Here is a 16990-nt window from a genome sequence, read left to right as displayed (position 1 = left end):
GAAGAATGAAGGCAGAACTCCAGCCAAGTTCCTGCCCTCTTAGGCAATGAACTTCTCTTCATGGAAGTCCAGAGTACAGCCAGGGGTCAGGGCCAGATCAGAGCCTATTACATACAAACACTTCTAGAGTTACCCATCCTTGTTCTACTCTTGGGCCCTGGGACACCTCTTGCTCCTCTTAACTCCAGATTAGGAGGAAAATGTGCAGGAAACTCTTTGAATGCGGAGTATTTGTTGGAGGGACTGGCTCCCTTCCCAGCTCCCCCACCCTCTGCCTCCCTGCATCTCAAGGAAGAGAGGTCTTGTATAGATCTCTCTGGCCTCTCCTTTCTCCTTTGGAATAACTTCCTATTTTAGGGAAGGGGAATGGCGTCACTCAGGCCCTGGGACTGCTTCTCCCGACAGGCTGGGGCCACATGTCCCAAGGGGCAGTCTCAGAATAAACGTTGTATTTTTACACATAAGTAGTGTGGTGTCTCATTATTCTTATTAAAGTCTTGAGTGATACGTTTGGCCAAACGTTGTGTTTTTCTGTTTTTATTGTTTGGGTGCTCTCCCTCAGTTGTTGTCATGAAGACCTGTAGCTAGAAACTAGAGCTGGGTTCATGGTGGTCAGGAAATGGGGAAGAGAAACTTATATTTACATAATGCTCATTATATGCCAGTAAAGGCTAGGTATTCTTTGTGCACAGAATCTACGCTCTTGATTTTATTTGGTCCACCTAATAATTCTATAAGGTTGGTACTTGTAGTCTCCATTTACAGATGAGGAAACCAATGTTAAGTCAAACGTTGCCAAAAGTCTCAGAACTAAGAAGTGGCAGAGGTTAGGTCTGAGACCCGAGTTTGTCTGGCTCCAGAGTGTGAACTCTTCCTATTACACCACACTACTCCAAATCCATTAAGCGTAGGTCTTGACTGAAAAGAATGGGAATCAAGATACCTCTCACAGAAAGTCTGAGCCTCACAAAAACTATAAGCCTTGGGGGTCTTTGGGTGACCGCTAACGCTAATACAAATTCTTTGTATGCCCAGATATGTCCTAATCTCCAGTAGAAAATTTAAAAAAGATGTCCTTTGTTAAAGATGGCGCCTCCATCCGATGTCCCTCTCTTGATCTAAGCTGGCCTCTCTCACTCCCTTCTCCTGGAACTAAAAAGGCACTGTCCAGCAGAAAAATGATAGCACCAAGTTAGTCGTCCTTCTCCCGTTCTTGGACTCGGACGAAAGCGGCTACGACTTCAGGGCCATTCTCCCGCAATCCCTGAGCATTGCTTCTTCCCCGCCCCAGCAACACCCACAACACTCCCCCATCCAAGCCCTCATCAAGATGGAGCGAACGGAAGTGAGGCGACTCAGAGGCTGAGTAGGTTGGGCGGGTCCAGAGAGACACTTCCGCCCCTCACCAACATGGGCGCGGACCGGGAGTGCGCATGATCAGCTGTCTTTGGAGATACCCCAGTCCGGAGAGTGAGAACACGGTTGCGGGAGATCGGCGGCTGAAGCTGCCTTGGCCGGTGAGTGCAGGACACGGCGGGAGTCTGGAGACTGGGTGCGCCAGCGAGGCAGAGCAGCTTCGATTTTGTTTCCGTTTTTTAGGATCAGGAACTCCTGGGGCGGAAGCCTTTGTTTTGAGGGAGGGGGCCGTGCCTGGCTCGTTATCTCCCCCTTTTGTGGGCCGATCTCACTCCCCGCCCCCGGGCGCACACGTCCCCGCCCTCCCGCGCTGCTATCCGCGAGCCTTTGGGCCGGACACTGCGGGGCCCGCTGAGCTCCCGGTGTCCTTTCCTACCTCTGCGGAGCAGCGGAGGCTGGGGGTGAGCCTGGCCGGGCTGGCCAGGTCACCGCGCGGGCTCCTGGTCTCGCGCCTGGCCGGCGCTCAGCTGCTGAGCGCCTACTGGTTGGTGGGCCTGCAGGGAGACGCCGCATTCGCAGGCAAGGTCTAGGCGCCTGACTTCTTTGCGAACTTGATTCTTTTTCCCTTTGTGTCGAGACTTAGGGCTCTTGCAGGGCCCTCGTTCCCTGAGCGTGCACGCCGCAACATCCTAGCCCCTTTCCGTGTCGCATACGCCTAATGCTCAGGAAATGCTTCCCGTGTCCAAATAAGATTTGAATAAGTAGCCTGATCCCGTTGCTGGGTGTCCTCAGAGGCTGCCCCTGTCTGACAGCTGTGGGCCATAGAGACGCCTCCTGTGCCCTGGCCTCTGTTTCATTGCTTCCTTCTGCTGTCAGCGCTGCAAGCCTCAGAGGGGCACTTCCTCCGCAGGTTTGAGGATGGAGAGGTAGGTGGTCTCGAAACTCTGGTGCTACTTCTCCCTTAGGGACTGGGATCTTCTTGCAGCGCTACTTCCTCCGGACAGTTTCACTTTCAGTTCCTTTTTTTTTTTTTTTTTTTTTTGGTTAACACTGGATACAAGCTTTCCATGGCTCATTCGCTGAAGATAAAGGTCTGGGGGACCTTATGGGTAGAGTATTTACAAAAGTCTTACCATTTTCCTGTCGGGATTATTTTATTGCTTTGTACAATATAGCTGTTTTTTTCTGGAGGCATCTGTCTGCTCAGCCCTTTGTTTTTCCTGCCCGCCTCCCCAGTCCGCGCCCCCCCGCACCACGCCGGGTGTCAACGGTCTTAAGGCAGGCACCTCGTAGATGGATTCCTCCCCCATTGTCTCTTCTCTTTCCGAACCCCGAACCTGGAGTTTCGCCCCTTTTTGCTGAGGCTCAGTTGATTTGGAGTTGTCATGGCAACATTTTAGCAACTGTGTTGCTACAGGAAGGCTTGGCGAATAAAATAGTAGGAGCTTGAAGATGATACACTTGGGCTTTAGGGTCTTTAATGAATGACATAAAGCTGGACTCCCCAAAACAAGAGCCCTGTCAGTAGAAAGGGGCCCGAGGGCCAAGTCTGGTCTTTATGGTTCCGGAGGTTTTTCCAATGGGTTTCGGGTTTCCCTTTCCTAGATTTGAGGACAGGAATTTCTCGGTGTACAGTATGTGCCTGAGAGGCTGGAAGAAGCGTCAGCATCCATGGCCCTGTGTTTTTTGATAGCCGTGGTCTAAACATGGCCCTTCCTAATCCCCATGTCATGGCAGATCGTAATAACTTTAATAATAATCCATCCAGAAATATGTTGTTTCTCAGTCTTTTTTTTTTTTTAATTAATTTATTTATTTTTGCTGTGTTGGGTCTTCGTTTCTGTGCGAGGCCTTTCTCTAGTTGTGGCAAGCGGGGGCCACTCTTCATCGTGGTGCGCGGGCCTTTCACTATCGCGGCCTCTCTTGTTGCGGAGCACAGGCTCCAGACGCGCAGGCTCAGTAGCTGTGGCTCACGGGCCCAGTCGCTCCGTGGCATGTGGGACCTTCCCAGACCAGGGCTCGAACCCATGTCCCCTGCATTAGCAGGCAGATTCTCAACCACTGCGCCACCAGGGAAGCCCTGTTTCTCAGTCTTGCAGTACAATTATTCCCTCTCCATCAGGAGATGGAGTGATAATTGGAGAGACGCGGAGCACTATTTGTAGAGTTGCGTTTTCAATCACTGTAGCCAGCCCTCAGTATCAGAATGGAGAAAGCTGATTGTCGCCTGCAGATGACTGGTTTATGTTCCTGGATGTGTCTTCAGGGAGCCTAGGTTCTAGGAACAGGGGAGCTTTCAGTTTCCTAGACTCACTAGACTCCCTGATTCCTACCAGGACTTAGCACTCAGGCCTGTGAGGCAGGAGATACGAAGACTTCCAAAGAAGGACCAATTCCTCGGATGTGCCCCCTCACAGAGAGATGAAGGGGTGAGTGAAGAAGAGGTAGGGTCTGGGATGGGAGATGGGAGGCCTGGGAGAATGCAAAGTGGCTCAGAGCACTGGCTCTGGAGTCAGGCAGACCTAGATTTAGGTCCCAGCTACATCACCCTGCTATGTGATCTGGTCTCCAGTTTATAAAATGCAAGTAGTATTACCTACTCATAGTGCTGTTCTTAGTATTAAGTAAGATATTGCCTGTTAAGTGCTTAGCTCAGTGCTAAGTAAATACTAGCTCTTGTTATTCTAACCTAAACTAGCACCTGTTGGGAATGCCAGTGAGTTTGGGAGCCATATGTTACTGGGCCAGTGAGCTTTTAATTCACTCCTTCCCTTATTCTTCCTCTTGTCCCTTCACAAACAGGCAGCAGAAAACAGCTGAAACGGAAGAGGGGACAGTGCAGATTCAGGAAGGTGAGTGGGAGAAACGGAACTGAGCTGAGACCAAGAGCCCATTGTGGCCTCTCCCCCTACCCCATGGGCCTATCACCTGTGCAAGCTACTTCTTTTAAATGACATGCAAGTGCAACAGAGGGAGAAAAGCAGTAACTCACAGACTTGTCCTTTTCCTAATTCAGGCGCAGTGGCAACTGGGGAGGACCCAACCAGTGTGGCTATCGCCAGCATCCAGTCAGCTGCCACTTTCCCTGACCCCAACGTCAAGTACGTCTTCCGAACTGAAAATGGGGGCCAGGTAAGGGAGGGGGCCAGGTGGCTGCAGGTGCTACCTGGGGTTGGGATTGAGGGAGGTAATTGAACCTGTCATGGGTAGAACCTGGTTTGGAGGATGAGGTGAAGATGTGGACTATTTGGGGGGAAGGGGATGGGGGATGGAGTATGAGGTTTGGAGTAGAGATTGGTGTGGGGTAGGGGCTATGCTCAAACCTCTATATGGAGAAAGGAGGGGGAATGGCTAAATATATGTCTCTGAAGGATTCTTGTTTGGGGGCCCTATCCAAGAGAAGCTTTATGAGGGACCCTGGAATCCCTAGCACTTACTCTCTTGTTCCCTCTTCCCCTCTTTCCCCTTTCCTCCCTGCCTCTAGGTGATGTACAGGGTGATCCAGGTGTCTGAGGGGCAGCTGGATGGCCAGACTGAGGGGACTGGTGCCATCAGTGGCTACCCTGCCACTCAATCCATGACCCAGGTACAGGGGTATGGGCTGCAGAGGGGACTAGAGCTTTGAGTAGTAAGATGAAGAAGGGAACCAATAGGGTAGGTGTGGCTAGGGATAGGGAAGCATCTAGGGCTGCCTTGACCCAAAGCACTAGACTCTCCCTTTCTGGATGTTTCTCCCTCCCTCCTCCCAAGGGATAGAAGCTGCAGAGTAGTTCATGGGAAGTATATAACTGTCACTTGTCTCTGTTCTCTTGCTCCCCTTCCTAGGCTGTGATCCAGGGTGCGTTCACGAGTGATGATGCAGTTGACACAGAGGGGACAGCTGCTGAGACGCACTATACTTACTTCCCCAGCACTGCAGTGGGAGATGGGGCAGGGGGTACCACGTCGGGGAGTACAGCAGCTGTTGTTACCACCCAGGGCTCAGAGGCGCTACTGGGGCAGGCGACCCCTCCTGGCACTGGTGAGATATTATGTGAGGATGCTGGCTGGAGGGGCTAGGATAGGCTGTGGGACGTGGCTGCTGGGCAGTGGGCCTTTACTCGTGATCCCTTAAATGATCACAAAGACCTGGGCAGGCAGTGAGTCTGGGGCTGCCCTTCCAGCAGGAGGCAGTATGTCCTTTTTAGAGGAGGGTCCCAGGGCCTTGGCCTTAGAGCTTGGTGAGGTTCCTAGGCCTGTGTCCTGACAGAACCTACCATGCATCTTCATAGGTCAGTTCTTTGTGATGATGTCACCACAAGAAGTGTTGCAAGGAGGAAGCCAGCGCTCTATTGCCCCCAGGACCCACCCTTATTCCCCGTGAGTAACCCTGTTTCTTTTCAGTTACCAGAAATGGTCTTGATTCCTTCCAGATTTGGTGTAATTCCTCACCCCAAACTCCAGTCTCATTTTTTGACCCTCCCTCACTCTGGCCACTCTGGGCTCTGTTGCTAGGAAGTCAGAAGCTCCCCGGACAACTCGGGATGAGAAACGCAGGGCTCAGCATAATGAAGGTAGGTATGATCTGCGTCTGAAGCTTGGAGCTGTCTGGTGGGATTAGGGATAGCAGGGATGTTGGGGGGAGAGGTTAGGTAATTTTACCCTGGGGCCTTTGGTGAGTTCTCCCTGAGTCGCCTTGTCCTCTACTTTGCCCCACAGTGGAGCGCCGCCGCCGAGACAAGATTAACAACTGGATTGTACAGCTGTCCAAGATCATCCCAGACTGCTCCATGGAGAGCACCAAGTCTGGCCAGGTCATGGAAAGACCCTGGTAGTGGGCAAGATGCCTGAATTCTGTCTCCTGGTATTGTTTCCAGAAATGGTAGAGAGTGGGTACACGTGGCAGTAGTCTTTTCCTATCTCTCTCTGAGGTTCCTGAATCCCTGGGAGATGTTATTTCACCATCCTTAAGGGAAAATGAGGTCCAAAGTGTAAACATGCTTTTGGAAAGCAAGCCAGGTGTCTTATATCCTAGTCCTCATTTTGTTGGCTTTTTCTTACAGAGTAAAGGTGGAATTCTATCCAAAGCCTGTGATTATATCCAGGAACTTCGGCAGAGTAACCACAGGTTGTCTGAAGAACTGCAGGGGCTTGACCAGCTGCAGTTGGACAATGATGTGCTTCGGCAGCAGGTCAGACCCCCCTACCCTCAGTATAGCTGTCCTCAGCCTCCCTAACCACTAACCCAGCTTGGGCCTCCCTATTTTGTTTTCCACAGAGAGGGCTTTATCTTTTCCTCCTCACTGGTGGGTGGCCCAGTAAGTTCAGGGACTTGGCTGTGCCAACTTTTCTACCTATTTCCCGTATGCCTCCTTCCCGTGGTAGGTGGAAGATCTTAAAAACAAGAATCTGCTGCTACGAGCTCAGTTGAGGCACCACGGAGTAGAGGTCGTCATCAAGAGTGATAGCAACTAATTCTGGGGATTCAGAGGCTTCGGGCCCTACAGCCCCTTTCAGAGAACTGCAGATAGCCCAGGAGCAACAGGCTAACCCCGTGCCCTTTCCTTCACTGCCCACTTCTGGCATGGGACTGGGGGGAGTTCAGAAGGCGTGTCTTTGAACTGAGGCCCTGTGATATAGCAGCCTGCAGTGGTGTGAAACACACACGTGGATGTGTACTGACATCCTCTCCCAACCCCACCGTGCAGCCCCTGGGCCTTTGTGCTCCTCTTGCACAATGCATGTGCTGTCTCCATGCTGGACACTGGACACACTGAACTGGGGGGCTTGCCCTGTGCTTGCTTAGAGTGCCAGCAGAGGGTCTGCTGACAAGCAAAGCTCTGGCTTGCCCCAGGACACTGGCGCTTCCACTGGTTCTTCCTTTCCCTGGAGCTCAGATGTGCACCTGAGGACTCTGGGGAACAGGCTTCAGCAAGAAGTGGGGATAGGATGCTTAGCAGTGGCTGCTGCCCCAGGAAGAGAAGATTGGCCGGCAAGCAGCTAAGGCCTATGCAGAAGTCTCTGGAGCCAGGGAGAACAACAGGCAGGGCCCACTGGGGGCCTTACCCCCTTGTGGGGACGGTTTCCCCCCCACCTCCTTTTCTTTCTTTCCTTTTTTTTTTTTTTTTAAGATAAAATATTCAGAGCCACAATTGTCTTCATTTTTTCTCCTTTTGCGGGCCCCAGGGCGGGAGGGAGGGGGCACATTGTGCTTTGACCAGTAAGGGTTGGGCCAAGGTTAGGGTGGGGTGCTGCTCCTGGACTCTCAGTCCTACTACCTGGGCCAGACCGGTGTAGTTGCCCGCCCACGCCCGGCAATCGCGAGGATTTCTCTAGCGGGCGTGTGTTAGGGCCACCGGGAACCGGTGCTGCAGGGGGCTGTGCGAGAGGCGGTGCCTTCGCTTCCGGTTCCGGTCTCGGCTTGGTTCCGGCTCAGCCTCCGACTCCGGCTCCGGCTTCGGCTCTGGGAGGGCGGGGGAGATGCTGCGGTCGCCCAGGGGGCTGGCCGGGGCCGCATTCTTGAAACTCGCATTTGCGGCGCGCACCATGGCTGGAGGTACCTGCAGGGGGAGACCTGGGATCTCGTATAGGCCGCGCGTGGAGGCCCCGGTGGAGGTGCACGGGGAGGGAGGCGCAAAGGGGCGTGGCGGAGGGGGTCCTCGCGCATCCCCCGCCGGGTAGGGGCGCGGCCAGGTGAGGGGGTGCTGCGGCAGCCGGGCCTTGTAGTCCTGCTCCCCTCAAGGCTCTCGTGCCCCCTTCCTCAGAGCCCACGGTCTTGCTCCCTGAACTCCGTTCGCTCCTAGCCTCGGGCCGGGCCCGGCTCATCGACGTGAGATCTCCGGAGGAGGCGGCAGCTGGCACCATCCCTGGGGCGCTCAACATCCCGGGTATGGGATTGAGAGGGGAAGCCCTGGTGGTGGAGTAGAGAGGCTGTCCAGGAGAGTCTCAGCCAATGGGACCTCACTTAGGATGGTGTGGGGAAGGCACTAGTTACGGGGCTCCAGTATTCCGGTAGCTCCCCAAACTTACCTTAAGAAGGGTTGATTGGAGGCGGATCCTGGCAGCGGAACTGGCCCTTCAAGTTTGAGGGGATAACAGGCGACAAGGAAGTGGCAGGCCAGCTTCTGTACACGCTCGATCTCCCCAAGGCTGAATGCCTGAGTTTGCCCGCTCCTCCTCACAAACTAGGGAAGTGGCTTCCCTTCAAAGGTAGTGTGGCTGACTTCCTGTGCAGGTAGGCTGTATCCTGTCCTTGAGGTTGGGGGGGAGGTGGTCACCGTGTGTTGTTTTGGGGCCCCCTGGAGATTTGTTCGACCGCAGGACCAGTCCTTCCAGGCCCAGCCTCAGAGCCTGAGATTGCCAAACTGCCGGCTCTCCATTCTGCCCTCTCGACTCCTCCTGCCAGTGTCAGAGTTGGAAACTGCCCTGCAGATGGAGCCAGCTGCTTTCAAGGCTTTGTACTCCACCGAGAAACCAAAGCTGGAAGATGAGAACCTCATTTTCTTCTGTCAGAGGGGCAAGCGGGGATTTCAGGCCACGCAGTTGGCCCGGGGCCTTGGATACAAATGGTATGGGGATGGTGTGAATTGCTAGCTGGGGCGTGACTGGGGACTGCCTCCTGGGCTTGTCCTTCCCTCACCCCTCCTTTTCTCCACAGGGCTCGGAACTACGAAGGGGCCTATAGTGAATGGTTCCACAAAGAAAGTTAGGTAGAAGGTGGCTTATTTATTTTTTATTTTTTTTATTTTTGGGGGGTAGGCGGGCCTCTCACTGTTGTGGCCTCTCCCGTTGCGGAACACAGGCTTCGGATGCGCAGGCTCAGCGGCCATGGCTCACGGGCCCAGCTGCTCCACGGCATGTGGGATCCTCCCGGACCAGGGCACGAACCCGTGTCCCCTGCATCGGCAGGCGGACTCTCAACCACTGCGCCACCAGGGAAGCCCAGAAGGTGGCTTATTGAATGCTCCCTCCACCCGCCCATGGCCTCCTTCACTAAGAGTGATGAAGGGGCTGACTTGCTGGGTTGGGCAACTTCTTATAATGCTGTGCACCAAAAGCAACAAATAAAGAGCAGTTAATTAAACTATTGGAAGCACTTAATTTGTCAGGTGGACTGAAAACAGTTCTAATCTTAATCTAGACTTCATTTCAGCCCTAGGTTCTTCTTCCAGCATTCATCTGCTCTTCCACCCTCACACACCAAAACCAAAACAAAAATGAAAACAACCAGCAGTTTGCTGAGAGACTATAATTCAGAATCACCTGGTAGTTCGTTCATTTATTTATTGGCCGCGTTGGGTCTTGGCTGCTGCGCGCTGGCTTTTCTCTAGTTGCCACGAGCGGGGGCTACTCTTCGTTGTGTTGCATGGGCTTCTTACTGCAGTGGCTTCTTTTGTTGCGGCGCATGGGATTTAGGTGCGTGAGCCCAGTAGTTGTGGCACATGGGCTTAGTTCCTCCGCGGCATGTGGGATCTTCCCGGACGAGGGCTTGAACCAGTGTCCCCTGCATTGACAGGTGGATTCTTAACCACTGCGCCACCAGGGAAGTCCCCACCCGGTAGTTTAAAAAAAAAAGAAAAAAAAAAAAAGTCTTGGGCCCCATCTCAGATTTGGAGTCTCAGCAGTTGGACCTGGGCATTAGTGGTTTTACAAGCCCCTCAAATGATTCTGATGTGCAGTCAGGAGCCAGAACCACTGCTCTAGACCAGAGATCAGCAAACTATGGCCCCACTTGGTCTTGCTGCCATGACCATTTGTTTACATATTGTCTATGGCTACTTCTGTGCTAAAATGGCAGAATAGTTGTAACAGAGACTGTATGTTCTTCGAAGCCTAACATTTTTACTATCTAGTCCTTTATAGAAAAGGTTTGCCTACACTTGCTCTAGATCTTCAGGTCCCCAGCCCCAACCTCACTTCCCTCAGACTTTGTCACTGGATTGAGAAAATGAAAGGGCTCTCCCAGGCAGTCGCGTGAAGGAATGGATGCCACTCTAAATCCTACACTTGTGTCAAACACAGATTACAGGTATGAGGAGTTCCTCCTGTGCCAGCAGAAAGAGGTCCCAGTTTTTAGCAACACTGTTCTCTGATCCCACAGTGGATTTAACAAAATTTAACTGGTAAAAAAAGAAAAAAGAAAAGAAAAAGCACGTGTTTACTGAGATAAAATACAACACTATACAGTAGGTATATAACTTCCCTCTAGCATAGTTCATGGTTTAAAGCAGCGGTCCCCAACCTTTTTGGCACTAGGGACTGGTTTCATGGAAGACAGTTTTTCCACGGACCAGGGGCAGGGGTGAGATGATTTTGGGATGATTCACGCACATTACATTTATTGTGCACTTTGTTTCTATTATTATTACATTGTAATATATAATGAAATAATTCTACAGCTCACCATAATGCTGACAGGAGGCGGCGCTCAGGCGGTGATGCGAGTGATGGGGAGCGGCTGTAAATATAGATGACCTTCACTCACTTGCTCGCCTGCCGCTCACCTCCTGCTGTGTGGCCTGGTTCCTAACAGTCCACGGACCAATACCGGTCTGTGGCCCGGGGGTTGGGGACCCCTGGTTTAATGCGTATGGTTCCAGACCTTCTAAATATTTTAATGGCAGAGTTTTGACTTTTTAAGTTTGATTTACAAACATTTTATTCCTTTTTTTGTGGTAGAAAAGGTTGAGTCAGAGATGGGCCCAATTTTCTGATTTTTCAAGTTTCTGGAGAAATTCCTTCAGACATTTCCTGTATTCCTTGCCTTTCTCTCACCTTTTCCCGTTCTGCCTTTCGGGGGACTGAACCCAGCCCTCATACATCTTTTATCTCACAGTCTACACTACACACTGTACAAAATCTTCCATTCGTCTGAGCTCTCCACCTCCTTTCACAGACCTATTTCACTCTCTCCCTGAAATAGTCACAATACTGTTAAAATACCGAGCTTAGATGGACATTGTTGGGTTGGAGATGAAGTTGAAATATGTGAAAGAGTGTGTAGTCTAGGGTCTGGCAAGTAATAGGTATCAGTTACTCTTTCCCCAAATACCCAAATTCCTTTGGTTCTCAGACTGGTTGGGAAATTTTTCATGGGATCTAATTTCCCTCTTTGAGTCTTAACTTTCTTTTTTCCCCTCCTCAAGTTTTGTAATTTGATTTCTTTTTTTTATTGAGGCATAATTTACCTACAATAAAATGCACTGTTTTTTTGTTTTTGTCACATGGCATGTGGGATATTAGTTCCCCGACCAGGGATTGAACCCATGCCCCTTGTAGTGGAAGCATAGAGTCCCAACCACTGCACCGCCAGGGAATTCCCTAAAATGCACTGTTCTTCTTCTTTTTTTTTTTTTTTTTTTTGATGTATGCGAGCCTCTCACTGCTGTGGCCTCTCCCGTTGCGGAGCACAGGCTCCGGACGCGCAGGCTCAGCGGCCATAGCTCACGGGCCCAGCCGCTCCGCGGCATGTGGGATCTTCCTGGACCGGGACACGAACCCGTGTCCCCTGCATCGGCAGGCGGACTCTCAACCACTGCGCCACCAGGGAAGTCCCAAATGCACTGTTCTTAAGTGTTCTGTTCATTGAGTTTTGACAATCGTATGCTTACTTGTAACAAGCATCCTAAGCAAGATGCAGAACACCAAAATCCCCCAAATTTCTCTAGGGTGCTTTTCCAGTCAATTCCATCCCTAATCTCTTTCTAGGCAACCATTTTCTATCTTCTAGCACCTAAACTAGTTTTCTAGCTTCCTTCCTGGCCTGCTAACCTACACTACTTGCTTTCTTCAGTTTAGCTGATGAGGGTTAGAGAGGATCCTGGAAGTAAACTGAGCTGGCCCACTACATGACCACGCCCTCTGGCTTGATCATTGTTAAGAGAACATTCCTCTTTCTCCCTCATTGACTATATGCTTCATAATCTTGATAGGCTGTGCCAAGCCATTACCTTGCCCTTTAACATTCTCTTTCCCTTTCCTCATAGCTAACTATTTCAGCAGGTGAAGCTGAAGAGCTAGAGCTTACCAGCTCTATGTCTTTCCCCTGCCTTCTCTCTTTCCATGCTACACCAGACTCCTCTCTTTCACCATATTTTATCTACCCTAGGTTTGTGTTGACTATGTCATCATATCTACTACATTACGTTTTTGTTGTTTATCTCTCTCAGTTGATTGTGAACTCCTCAAAGGAAGAAACTGGCTTTCATTTCCTTACCTCCAGTGCCTGGGATCTGAGTTCTCAGTAGGTGTTCGTTGAGCATCACTGGCCTCCCCACTTTCAAAATCTTCTAATTTCAGTCTTTCTGAAACATTGCTGCCTGAGCAATCTTAAAATAACATTTTAATCTTATCAGTCAGAGTTGATAATTTACAATAGGTCCTTGTTGCCTAGTGGCTCAAGCACATGTCTTGGCCTGGCATTTCAAGCAGTCTCTAGTCTGGATCTGGCATCACCTTGCCTTTTCAAACATATCTTTCAGTGCCAGCTCCCATCAGGCTAGTTTCTTTAGTGGCCAAAGTAGACCCTACTTCTTTCTGACCCTGGCCTTTGCTCAACATTTACCCTGTTTGGGAAGTTTCCAGCCTCTTTTGTGCCACACTAAATTTCACAAAAATTAGAAGAATGTATTTGGCAGGATGCTTGCGGTCTTCATCTAGAGGGCTTGTAAACTGAAGGAAAAGGGAGAAAAATAACCAGATAAGATTGTATAACTGATCCACGAAGGACAGAAGAAACAGGAGAATGGTGGATAAGGCACACACCTCTATGTAGCACTTAACACACTGTATTATAAATTATGTGGTTCTTCCCCTTTAGACTGAACTCTTTAAGGGGAGGGACTGTTTATTTTATTTTTGTATGGCCAACAATGAAACCAGAACCTGGCATAAAGGAGGTACTCAATAGATGTTGAATTTTTATTGCGGTGTTTAATAATTCCCAGGGGGGAAAATGCAAGGGGAGAAAGTTGGGAATAATACGAATGGTATCATGGCATGTTATTATGTAAAGAGCAAAGGCTATGAATCAAGAGTTCTGAGTTCCAGTTCTGACTCAGCACTACTTAGTGGTCACTGCAAGTTACTTTTTAACTATTCCACTTCTCACTTTCCTTATCTATAAAATGGGGGTTAAAAGACTATCTCTTTGGATGGTTGTGAAAGTTTACTGGGATAACATATGTAAAGTGCCTGTCATTTAAAACGTGTGGATTTAGAGATGTACATATGAGTAAACACAAGAAGATAAACAAAATAGCATAGATATCATTGAAACTTGATGGAAGGGAACTTATGACTGGCAGTGGAAAAATTTTGTTTTTTTTTTTTTTGCAGAACGCGGGCCTCTCACTGTTGTGGCCTCTCCCGTTGCGGAGCACAGGCTCCGGACGCGCAGGCTCAGTGGCCATGGCTCACGGGCCTAGCCACTCCGCGGCATGTGGGATTTTCCCGGACCGGGGCACGAACCCGTGTCCCCTGCATCGGCAGGCGGACTCTCAACCACTGTGCCACCAGGGAAGCCCCAAAAGTGGTTTTTAAAAAATATTATTTATGTTAATTTACAAGGGGGTTGTTTTATTTATTTATTTGGCCGCGTCAGGTCTTAGTTGCAGCGTGCGGGCTCTTTTCGTGGTGGCATGCGGGCTGTTTGTTGCAGTGCACGGGCTTCTCTCTAGCTGTGGTGCACGGGCCCCAGAAAGCGCGGGTTCAGTAGTTGCGGCATGCAGGCTTAGTTGCCCTGTGGCATGTGGGAACTTAGTTACCCTACCAGGGATCCAACCCGTGTTCCCTGCATTGGAAGGCGGATTCTTAACCACTGGACCACCAGGGAAGTCCCAAAAACTGTTTTGTTTTGTTTTTTTTAAAATAAAATATATTTAATAGAAGAGTCAGACAATATAAGTGTTCTGCTTGATGGTTTTTTACACACTCATTTAACCACTGCTGTGGTCAGAAAACATACACTGTGATTTGAATCATTTAAACCACATTGAGACTTGCTTTATAGCCAAGTTTATGGTCAATTTTTGTATATTTTCCATGAACACTTGAAAAGAGGGTATATTCTGTAGTTTTGGGGTGTAGTGTTCTATATATGTCAGTTTGGGCCAGTTTATTAATTATTTTGTTCAAATCTATAGCTCTACTGATTTTTTTTTTGTCTGCTTATTCTATTAGCTACTTAAAGAGGTATGTTTAAATCTTTCATCATGATTTGAATTTGTCTTTTCTGCCTTTTTTTCTGGCATTTTTACTTATATATTTGGAGACTATGTTATTATATGTTACAGATTTAGAATTGCTATTCTTCCTCCGGAATGGATCCTTTCCTCATTATGTCCTTCTTTATTTCTGGTGATGCTTCCTACCTTAAAGTCTATTTTTTTTTGCTCTTATTACAACTACACCAGCTTCATTTAGGTTAGTGTTTACATGGTAATAATAGACCATGTCTCCTGGAATTCATATTAACCAAAGAAGAAAACACTAAGCACAATTAGACACAAGAAAAGCAGATTTTTTTTAATTAAAAGAAAATATCAGTTAAGCTCATAGCCAGAGACTCTAAGGAGAATATGAGTCAACAGAGTTGAGAGTTTTCAGAACCTAGACTTGATAGTATTTTCCAGTGGGAAGTCCTTCTAGCTCATTTATTCCACTAGTTTTCCCAATCCTAATCATATTCCTCAACCTATCAAGTCCTCCAATTAATTGACCTTACCCAAATTTCACTATTATTTTCCTCTAATCTAGTTGATTCCATGCATGGCTCATCATTATCATCATTCCTTTGCATAACTGGGACTAAACTTATCAAGAAAGTTCAAAACCAATATGAAGAAAATGTTAAAACATGATGAAAAGAACTTAAAAGAAGACTTGCACAAAAGAAAAGACTTAAAAGGTTCTTGGATAGGAAGACTCAGTTCCATAAATATATCAGTTTAGTTGAAATTAAGAATAGCCAGAAAAATCTAGAAAAAGAACATCAGTAAGGGGGAGCAAGCCCTACCAGCTATTAAAATATATAATTGTTAGCAATTAGATAGATGAGTTCCAAACCCCACACTATATACCAAGATAAATTTCAAAGATTTAAAGTAAAAATGGAAACTATCAAGAATTATTTTATTATCTAAAAGTGGGGGAGATACCTCTAACTTTAAGTCAAAATTTAGAAGCCATAAAAGAAAAGACTGAGAAAATATGAAACAAGCAAGCCTCTGTGTGGTAAATACAAACAAACATCACACAAGTCAAGTCAAAAGACAAACAGCAGGGGACTTCCCTGGTGGTCCAATGGTTAAGATTCCATGCAGGGGACGCGGGTTCAATGCCTGGTCGGGGAAATAAGATCCCACATGCTGCGGGGCCAAAAACAAAGGAAACAAAAACAAAAAAAGACAAACAGCAAACTAGGGGAAAAATTCAACTCATAGCATATGCAAAGGGCTAATTCCTGGAATATATAAAGAGCCCTTACAAATGGATAACAAAAAGACAACTATCCCAATAAGAAAGTGAGCAAAACAAATGAAGAGACAGCTCACAGAATACACATGACTCTTAAACCTACAGGGATGCTCAGCTTACTCATAAGAGATACAAATTAAAACTAAACTGAAGTTTCAATTTGCATTTATCATTTTAGCAAAAATTTAGATGTTTGATAAAACACTTTTAGCAAGACTGTGGGAAAATAGATATGCTAATAGATTATGTAAATATAAATTGGTACAACCTCTATGGACGGCAATTTGTCAATATCAATAAAAATAATAACCACATATATCCTTGGACCCAGCATTCACACTTCTGGAGATTTATCGAACAAATAACCTTGCATCCGTGTGAAATGATATATGTATGTGTTTATTCATTACCTTATTTTATTTATTTATTTATTTATTTTTTGGCCGCAGCACGCAGGGATCTTCGTTCCCCGACCAGGGATCGAACCTCTGCCCCCTGCAGTGGAAGCACAGAGTCTTAGCCATTGGACCACCAGGGTAGGCCCTCATTACCTTATTTATATTAGCAAAAGACTGGAAGCAATCCAGGTATCTATAAGTTAAAACTGGCTAAATAAACAACATTATAAGCATACAATAGAATATTATGTAGCTATAAAAAAGAATGAGGAAACAGTGCATTTGCGAAGGTTCTCCAAGACATGTTTCAAGTGAAAAAAAAAATGTAGCGTAAAAAAAAAGTAAGATAATATGAATATGTGTTTATAATTGCTTATATTAGCAAAAAGAAACTCTGGAAAGACACAGAGAGAATTAGTAAAATGCCACTCCCTTGAACACCTCTTTAGCATCCCTGCTGCTTTCTCCATCCACTTCTTAGGAAAATCCCAACTGTGGTCCCACCCAACTAACCACTTACACTTTTCCTGCAGTCAAACAGCTGGAGTAAAATTCATACCAGCTTGACTGGTCTCTCTTTAAATTTATGTCCAAAATATCTAGTAGGCACTTGATACTGCTCACCAGGCCTAATACACTTCCCTAGTATGTTCAGTTTCTGTCTCTGCTTCTCCCCACTCTACGATCTCCTAAACTTCCCTTTTTCCTCTGTACTTTTAGCTAATGGCTTTACCTCACGCTCCAGAGAACAGAAGGCAGACCAAATTTTTATCATCTTCCCA

General features: G+C 48.0%; 2 protein-coding genes across 6 annotated transcripts; both read left to right on the top strand.

Annotated features, from left to right (window-relative positions):
- The first annotated feature begins 1408 nt into the window (after positions 1-1408).
- Positions 1409-7487, top strand: USF1 (upstream transcription factor 1). Of its 4 annotated transcripts, none has more exons than XM_060088342.1 (11): positions 1409-1517; positions 3693-3785; positions 4159-4208; positions 4373-4488; positions 4841-4942; positions 5182-5377; positions 5628-5715; positions 5851-5909; positions 6055-6149; positions 6399-6527; positions 7190-7487. In XM_060088342.1, the coding sequence occupies exons 2-11, from the start codon at positions 3778-3780 to the stop codon at positions 7337-7339; spliced, it is 993 nt and encodes a 330-aa protein (XP_059944325.1). In that variant the 5' UTR covers positions 1409-1517; positions 3693-3777; the 3' UTR covers positions 7340-7487. The 4 variants fall into 4 exon arrangements, with proteins under 4 accessions (XP_059944325.1, XP_059944329.1, XP_059944328.1 ...); XM_060088346.1 differs by having other exon boundaries at positions 3693-3800; positions 4373-4457; XM_060088345.1 differs by having other exon boundaries at positions 6721-7282.
- A 265-nt stretch (positions 7488-7752) lies between these two features.
- TSTD1 (thiosulfate sulfurtransferase like domain containing 1) lies at positions 7753-9418 on the top strand. Of its 2 annotated transcripts, none has more exons than XM_060088340.1 (5): positions 7753-7891; positions 8100-8222; positions 8741-8903; positions 8993-9040; positions 9137-9418. In XM_060088340.1, the coding sequence occupies exons 1-5, from the start codon at positions 7816-7818 to the stop codon at positions 9411-9413; spliced, it is 687 nt and encodes a 228-aa protein (XP_059944323.1). In that variant the 5' UTR covers positions 7753-7815; the 3' UTR covers positions 9414-9418. The 2 variants fall into 2 exon arrangements, with proteins under 2 accessions (XP_059944323.1, XP_059944324.1); XM_060088341.1 differs by having other exon boundaries at positions 8993-9044; positions 9137-9222.
- Positions 9419-16990: the final 7572 nt, after the last annotated feature.

Source organism: Mesoplodon densirostris, chromosome 2 (assembly GCF_025265405.1).
Source record: "Mesoplodon densirostris isolate mMesDen1 chromosome 2, mMesDen1 primary haplotype, whole genome shotgun sequence".
Taxonomy (NCBI): domain Eukaryota; kingdom Metazoa; phylum Chordata; class Mammalia; order Artiodactyla; family Ziphiidae; genus Mesoplodon; species Mesoplodon densirostris.
The sequence above is the reverse complement of the archived record's forward strand: the minus strand, read 5'-3'. Positions and strand labels throughout refer to the sequence as shown.

Bases quoted from the DNA above. Each gene is read 5' to 3' on its own strand.
- TSTD1 (XM_060088340.1), top strand. From the start codon at position 7,816: ATGCTGCGGTCGCCCAGGGGGCTGGCCGGGGCCGCATTCTTGAAACTC. The intron at 8,904-8,992 runs GTATGGGGATGG...TTTTCTCCACAG, and splicing joins CGGGGCCTTGGATACAAATG to GGCTCGGAACTACGAAGGGG. The intron at 9,041-9,136 runs TTAGGTAGAAGG...TGCGGAACACAG, and splicing joins GAATGGTTCCACAAAGAAAG to GCTTCGGATGCGCAGGCTCA.
- USF1 (XM_060088342.1), top strand. The intron at 5,716-5,850 runs GTGAGTAACCCT...CTCTGTTGCTAG, and splicing joins AGGACCCACCCTTATTCCCC to GAAGTCAGAAGCTCCCCGGA. The intron at 6,150-6,398 runs GTCATGGAAAGA...TTTTTCTTACAG, and splicing joins AGAGCACCAAGTCTGGCCAG to AGTAAAGGTGGAATTCTATC.